General features: G+C 56.8%; 1 protein-coding gene across 1 annotated transcript in view; it reads left to right on the top strand.

The window, feature by feature from the left end:
- RNF213 (ring finger protein 213) overlaps positions 1 to 8,006 on the top strand; it is a 98,788-nt gene that overhangs the window by 85,070 nt on the left and 5,712 nt on the right. The window contains 9 exon segments of the mRNA XM_027770744.1: positions 1 to 89; positions 2,048 to 2,207; positions 2,968 to 3,148; positions 4,617 to 4,708; positions 5,044 to 5,295; positions 6,245 to 6,377; positions 6,947 to 7,030; positions 7,421 to 7,601; positions 7,833 to 7,977. Of these exon segments, the coding sequence (XP_027626545.1) occupies positions 1 to 89; positions 2,048 to 2,207; positions 2,968 to 3,148; positions 4,617 to 4,708; positions 5,044 to 5,295; positions 6,245 to 6,377; positions 6,947 to 7,030; positions 7,421 to 7,601; positions 7,833 to 7,977 (1,317 nt within the window).

The raw sequence follows: 8,006 nt of genomic DNA, 5'->3' as shown, positions 1-8,006 counted from the left end.
AAGCCGATGGAGCAGAGCTACTGCGTGGACTGCGGCACCCCCATCGGCGGGCTCAACCACCGACCTCAGGCCGGCTTCCACATCATCGCGTGAGTGAGGCGCCCTTGCTGTGTCCACGCGTGGCCTCTGGCTAGTGCTACTCCAGCTGGTGCACTGCGTGGCACGGCCTCGACACGGGCCTGTGTCACACTGGATGGCAGTCGCACAGCAGGGGCGCTAGGTCCCTCACTGCCATACCGGGCCCTTAAGCGCAGGGCAGACTACGAATTCATTCTTACTTGTTTTTTTGGAGAGGCTTATGCCTTAGGGCATATACACTCATCAGGGAGAGAGACAGAGACAGACAGTGAGAGAGAGAAGCCACCCCTCTCCCCGGGGTGATGGCCACGCTGTAATCCCTTCTCCATCCTCCTGGGATCTTAGGCACATGCACATGCATCCCATGTGATTTTCAAGCCACTGGGTCTAGGACTCGAACCCCGACTGGCCATGTGGGAGTCTAGTGACTACGCCATCTGCTAACCCCACTTACTGTTATGGAGCCTCATTAATACACGTGTCTATTTGGGCTCATCTCCTGTAGAAATGTGTGCCACAAACAGGTCCCTGATTCGGGTCCATGAAAGTCTCCCAGAGCAAAGCCGGGCATCTGTCTCAGCACAGGCGGCCTCACTCGTGAAACGTCTTCGCTTTCTCTCTCTCTCTCTCTGTCGGAGGAGAAAAGTGAAGGAAACATAGTCGATCTTACCACGTACCAGACTTCAGAATCCAGATGAGGACGGGCCCCACAAGCCACGCCTGCTCACGAGAGGACAGACACACGTCCCCCTTTAAGATAGTCGGTGGGAGTTACCTGTGGTCCTTGTCAGGGTGCGTTTTTGCATCACTGACGGAAATACCTGTGCCTGAGTGCTTTTATAAAAAAGACAGAAGTGAATTTACACCTTAAAACCCGGTGGCTAGACGTCCAGAGGCCTAGGCCCACAGACCCGCTGAGGGAAGCACAGAGGACTGCTCGGGGGGCGGAGAGGGAGGGGGAGAGGGAGAGGGTGAGGGAGAGGGTGAGGGAGAGGGCAAGGGCTCGACAGCTCTCTCTTGTCTAACCACCAGCCCCTTTGAGAAGTGACCCCTTCCCAGGGGAGCACGAACTCACTGGGTCTCAAGATGTCATGCGTGGGCTATTGCCGCCATGGTGCAGTGACCACAGACCAACCGCCGCCCACGAGGCCTCACCTGGAACGCCAGGAAGGGTTCCATTTCACCTACTACCTTTACAGTGCATCAACACGACCACGTCCCGACACGGGGACCTCTGGGGCGTGTTCAACCACGGCAGTCCTCACACAGCTGGTACCTCCAGACTACCAGTGTCCTGGGATTGCCAGGGTGCCTGTCCCCTGCACTTCCATCTGGAGGTGACGCCACTCCTCTGTCAGAGCTTGGGCACGCGCATTAGCTCAGGGAGGATGAGACCATGTGGGTGCCCTCTGCACTGCGGCGAGCAGCCACACTCGCTGGCTGGACTCGGCCTGCTGCTCCCCTCCCACAGGGGTTTCGGGGGAGATAGGTCCTGACCCAGGGCAAGTAATTCAGCTACTATGTGCTGGAAAGTAGTGAGCTTGGTCAGCGAGCTTAGTCTATAAAGACAGACTCAGGAAAGTGTTCTGGACTTTGGAGAAGAAGCAGCACTTGTAACATTGTCTTCTCCAGCAGCTAGCAGGTGGCGTGGTGGTTAAGGCACTGGACTCCCACATGGTGGAGTGCAGTTCGAGTACCTGACCTGGTGGGTTGCTTTCTCTTTTTCCCTCTCTCTTCCTCTCTTTCTCTCTCTCGGTCTCTCTCTCTGGTGAGTGTGTGTGCCCTAGTGCAAAGTAAAAAAAAAAAAGTAATAATAATAAATAAAGTTGAATAAATAATTCTTAAAAATAAAACCATTATTTCTTGAAAACCATGACCATCGTCTCCACAGCCCGAGAACCTGGAGTGCGCCACTAGGGTAGAGCAGGCGCCTGGCTTCAGCCCTCACGTGTGTTCTCGTCTTCTCCAGAAATGACACAGACAGAACTCAGACTGGTCACGTCCTGGGTGACCCACAGCACAGAGGTGTGGCGGTGACATCTGACCGAGCGCTGTCCCCAGCGGTCTTCATTCTCATCCGATTGCTCACTCATCTGGCCATGCTTCTGGGAGCTGCGCAAAGTCCCCAGGTACCACGGTCCTGCCCAGGGAGCGCAGACTGCAGAGGGCCTGGTGCTGCGCACGGTGGACCTGCGGCCGAGCGCCCCGTCGCTGCTGCGCACCTCGCATGTGTCATTAGTAGCTAGTCTGCTAACATAAAATGCACACGCCATGGCTCCTCCCTGTGGGTGCGTCGGGGTTAATATCCACCTTATGAAGTAATTTTTAAAAACTATTTCTTGATAGAGCGTATGTGAGCATATGCACGTATGAAAACAAGAGGAGCACCCTCTACGCTGTGACCCTTCAGTCCTCTAGGTCACCAGAATCCTGGGCACTTGTGCATCTGCCTAGCGTACTTGAGGCCAACCGGGTCAGGGACTTGAACCCCAGCCGGCACGTAGCTTCCAGTTCCCTAGTCCAGTACACTACCAGTGCGCCACAGAGACTGGGCATAGAGCCCACCTTAAATAAACGACTCTGGGTCTTCAGCGCACACGTGGGAGTGGAGAGGCTGGCGGAAGGGTCACTTTACCCGAGTCCTCACTGTGACCCCGAGGAGGGAAGGAAGGGCATGCTGCGCCTCCTCCAGCTTGTGCTAACAAGAGGGCACGCGGCGCGGGGTGCGAGTGTCGTCTCGCTCTGACGAGTCACAAGCCAGTGCTGTTTGCTCCACTCGCCTGTCTGGTTCATTGAAGCCACCTGTGACTCATGGCTGGTGGCCTCATTTGCACTTGCCACCCCTTTATAAATGATACGCCCTTTAGCATCCCTTCCATTGCCCCATAGGCACTGAGCAGCATCATTAAGCCACCAGTGAGGGACCTAGGAAGGTTTCTGCAGCAGCACGTCCAGAGGGACCTGGAGCAGTTAACCCAGACGCTGGGCAAGAGTGCTGACGAGACCGTCAACGCTGTCCACCTCGTCCTCAGCAGCCTCCTGAGGAACCAGCACCCCTCCTCTGGCCAGAGTAAGGGATGAGGCAAGGCCTGGGCCGTCTGGCCTCATGGAGCACAAATGTTCCCTGCAGAGTGAGAGACGTGGTGGTGGAAGGCACAGTGGGGGCTGAGGAGCAGGCAGGGCCTGGCTCAGCTAGACAGGAAAGGAGCTGCCTCTTTGTTCCAAGTCCCCGAAGGCTGGATAAGACCTGCAATGTAAAGTTATAAAAAGCTTACTCTCTGGTTTGGTTTGGTTTTGTTTTTTTGAGAGGTTTTTGCTATGGGGCATGTGTGCTCTCCAGAAAGAGACAGAGAGACAGAGAGAAATCACCCCCCAGGGGGAATGACCATGCCACAGTCCCTTCTCCTCTGTTCTCCTCTCGGTATCTTGGGCATGCACACACACACGCCCAGCCTGAGTTTAAGCCACCGGGTCCAGGACTCGAAATGCAGTCGACTACGTGAGAGTCCAGCAATATAGCCATTACGCCAACTGCTAGTTCCTACAAAAGCTTACTCTCTTTTTGAGGAGGATAAGCTTATTCTTTTTTTTTTGGAGAGGTTTTTGCTATAGGGCGCGTGCACTTGCCAGACAGAGACAGACAGACAGAAAGCGAGAAATCACCCCCCAGGGGGATGGCCACGCCACAATCCTTTCTCCTCCATTCTCCTCTCGGGATCTTGGGCATGCACACACATGCGCCCCGCGTGAGTTTTAAGCCACCGGGTCCGGGACACGAACCACGGTCAACTACGTGGGAGTCCAGCGACATAGCCATTATGCTAAGTGCTGGTCCCAGGATAAGCTTGTTCTTGATTCATGATAGACCCTGTGCATAGGCATGTAAGAGGGGTGCAGCCTCTCCTGTGCAGCCATGTCCATCGCACCCCAGAGCGGCCTTGATTTTGCTGTAAGCCCTCATCGTGTGATTTCAAACTAGTGACCTCCCCCGTCTCACACTGACAATGACTGCGGCCTAGACACTGCACGCCAGCAGCGTCCCTGGCACCCTCGGGGACAGAAGTGGAGAGGGCTGATGATGGCACTGGTGGCTGCTACTGCCCCTGGAAAGATTGGAAAGTGTCTTCACAAAGGTCTTTGGCTCAGTAGCAGAAGGGATTTTTAAAGTAGGTTAATTAGGAAGGTACTGCCACAGGGCCGGCGTTTGTCTTCTGTTTAATTGCCAGAGGTGCAGTTGCCAGAGACAGAGAGACAGAAAAGGGAAAGGCGAGAGCAGCCGTGTGGGGCGTGGCCACACCGTCATCGCTCCTCGTCTTCCATCTGGTGGGGGTTTGGAGCACGCCTAGCACATGTGCCTGGCATGTTTGTCAAGATGCCAGGGTCAGGACTTGTACCCACGGACGGCCATGTGGACACAGCCAGCCTGCAGCCAGTCCCCCGGAGGCGTCCACCCGTTGCATTTACTCACTGCTTATTGTATATAAACTGCTGAGCTTATTGTCCCTCGGGTAACTGACACATTTTAGTTTTCTTTGTAGGATTTTTCAGCTTTGATGCAAAATTATCAACCAAACAAAACAGAAACAACTGGGAAAAATACGTGGAAGCTCTTGTTTCACCTGAGCTGAAGGTAAGTGCCAGTGCCTGCGTGGCCGAGAAGGGTGGGCAGCCTCTGGGGAGCTCGCCGAGCAGGGCTTCTGCCTGCTCCATGCAGCCGCCACCCCACTGTCCCCAGTGTCCCTCCCTCCTGTGGCAGGTGTGGAGGTCCAAATGGCGTAGACGGTCATTTTCTCTGAGGCACGAGGCCGAGGAACAAGCCAACAGTGTGCCGTGCTGTCCGGCCCAGCGCGTGCTCCTGCTGAGTGGCGCAGACAGAGCCCCGCAGGCCCGCAGCGCGGCTCACTCGGCATCCCACCTGTGCGCGGCTGCATCTCACCTCCAGACCCTGTCGTCCTCTTCACCTAGCGGCTAGATACGACCCTTCCGACCGTGAGCACACGCATCAGCCAGGACGAACGCATCAGCTCCAACCCCGTGGTCAGACTCGTGCATGGTGACCCAGTGACCTTCCTGCCCCACCTGCCCCAGACAAGTGTGGTGCACTGCTCGAAGATCTGGAGCTGCAGAGAGAAGACCACCGTGGAGCACCTCCGGCAAATCGTGGAGCAGAAAAATGGCAAGGAGACGGTGCCTGTCCTCTGGCGATTCCTACAGAAGGTATGGCCACCTCACTCCGACCACTCCCCACCCTCCCCTCCCCGTGCAGGGCCTGACTCTTAGGGAGGAGGGTCACTTCTGGAGGCAGCAGGCCTAGCAGGCTGCTCCTGCGCCTCATGCGGACACGGAGAGATGTCCGCACACGTCCGACGGAGGACAGGCCGGAGCATGTTGGCAGAGGGAACATACACGGGCCAGCAGTAACCTGTAGAGAACTCGAGGGCCAGGAGCACCCCTCAATGACCGCTCACAAGAAAGCAAAGGACACGTGTGTGTCCCGCCCTGTCTATTCATCTCCGTCCCCCAGTGCCTGAAGCGGTGGGTCATCCACAGATGTCCGCTGACTTACCCTTCCGTCAAGAACGCGAAGCCAAAAGCAGACCAACGTCGCCCTCGTCTAGAGAGCTCTGATGTGGACTAGAGACGGGAACCAGGGAGGGTGTCAGTGCGGGGTGGGCGACGGGGGTGGGAGCGCCCAGCCTTGTCCACTCCTGCTTTCCCGGTTACCCACCCCGTGGGCCAGTACTCGCAGCTAGCGACAAGTCAGAGGACTAAATTCTCTGTCGGTCAGTTAAAAATGAGCTCTCCCTAGAAGGGACTTCACGCTAGAACTGGTCTCTCACCGCGTGGCAGCCTCGAGAAACTGAGGGTCTTATCCTGGGTCTTCAGACACTCGGGGCGAAGCCACTCCGCCGCCCGCTCTTTGTCATTTTGCTTCCAGCAGTTTCTCTCCACACCGAGCCCATCAGGTGGAGCCGAGGCAGCTTCCCTGTGGCAGCGCCACGGGTCTTCCCCCCCCCCCCCCCCCCCGTGTGGCTGCCCGTGGCTGACTACAGGCTGAACAGTGGCGCACCCACAGCTTAAACCACAAACACAAGGGCCAGCCATCAGGCCTTAATGACATTTCCCAGGAAAGTGAAAACTGACACCAGGTGTCTCCCTTCCCTAGGAAGCAGAACTGAGACTGGTGAGGTTCTTGCCTGAGATTCTGGCCTTGCAAAGGAGTCTAGTGAAACAGTTCCAGAATGTTTCAGAAGTCAACTTCGGGTCCATCCAAAGCTTTATTAGCAGTCACAATTCAGGTAGGATGCTGCGAGCCACTAGGACCAGCCATGTCTGCCGGTTTCAGAGAGGCCTCAGGGGGCATGGTGTGGGGCCTGGGGAGTTCAGGGTCACAGGCACGTGGCACCCTGAGTTTTCCCGTGAGGTTAAAGGCGCCCGAATCTCAAACACAGTCGAGGCACTAGGTCCTCAGATCCAGCCTATGGTCTGGTGGTTAAGGCAGCTGGAGCCCACGTGGCTGACCACAAAGTTCAAGTCCTGAATGCTGTGGCTTAAAAAAACCAAAAACACGCCAGGTGCATGTGTGTTCATGCCCTAAATCCCAAGAGGTGGGAGGAGTGGGAGAGAAGGGATTAGAGTATGTCCATGCCCAATGGGGGTGCTTTCTCATCTGCCTGCTTTCTTCCTCCCCCCAGCCCCCATGAGTGCACAGACCCCTCTGGAAAACTAAGAAAAAAATACTACACTCAGAATATGTTGGTGCCCATGTGAAGGGGCCAAGCGGGCTCCAGCCACGACGGGTGGCTGTGTCGGTTTGACTTTGACCGGATTGTGGTTATGGGTTCTTACAGAATGCATTGTTTGACAGATGGGCTGCGACAGTTATTACACGACAGAATCGCTGTCTTTCTGTCGACGTGGAACAAGCTGAGGCGCTCCCTGGAGACCAGCGGTGAGTGTGCTGTTCCCCCTCCGCAGTGAGCGTGACGGGACATCCTGGGAGCTGTTCCCTGGGCCTGGCCCTCCCTGGGCCTGCTGTGACACGGCACCATGCTGTGTACACGCTGGTGCGACCCTCTGCATCTCTGGGTGAAGGTGTGTGGTATTGGTGGGATAGCACAGGCAGAAAACCAGCCCCCCCCCCGCCCCATGTGTGGGTCTACACACATGGAATCCAAACGCAGAGCATTCGTGCCTTGGAGCATCAAGACAGGAGGCCCAGCTGCAGCTGCATGGGGCCACGTGGCTGAGCTACTGCTGTAGCCCCTAGCCTGAGCCTTGACGCCAGGAAGGCAATAGCATGGGGGCGTGCCCTCTCTGCTCACGGGCCTGCCGTCCACAGGCGAGATCAAGCTCCCCGGGGACTACTGCAGCACGGACTTGGACCTGCACGCAGATTTTGAGGTCCTCCTGCCACGGCGCCGGGGCCGGGGCCTCTGCTCGACCGCCTTGGTCAGCTACTTGATTAGACTGCACAACGAGATGGTCTACACAGTGGAAAAGTTCTCGGAGGAAAACAGCAGGTACCCACACGCGCCAGCCGGGAGTGGTGCTGGTTTGGCCCTGGTCACCACAGCCACACAAGCAGACATGGCCGCACTCCAGCTCCTCCCCAACCCTCCTCAGCCCCCCACATTGGTGTGCGGCTTCCGTCTGCTCAGATGGGGCACATCAAACGGGACAGACTCCAAGGGACTAAGTCCTGGGTCCCCAGGCTTGAGGCGGACACTGAGAATGGTGACCCTGTCTCTCAGCTATGCCGTCAGTGCCTCGGAGGTCATGGACCTACACGTCATCAGTTACGAAGTGGAGCGGGACCTGATCCCGGTGATCCTCTCCAACCGCCAGTATCAGGTAGAGCAGGGTGGCCAGACCCTGCAGGAGTTCGACCTGGAGAAGATCCAGCGGCAGCGCCACCACCCCCTGCC

Source organism: Tupaia chinensis, unplaced genomic scaffold, assembly GCF_000334495.1.
Source record: "Tupaia chinensis unplaced genomic scaffold, TupChi_1.0 Scaffold000159_1, whole genome shotgun sequence".
Taxonomy (NCBI): Eukaryota; Metazoa; Chordata; class Mammalia; order Scandentia; family Tupaiidae; genus Tupaia; species Tupaia belangeri.
Note: the sequence above shows the minus strand (reverse complement) of the source record. Positions and strands in the feature narration are given on the sequence as shown.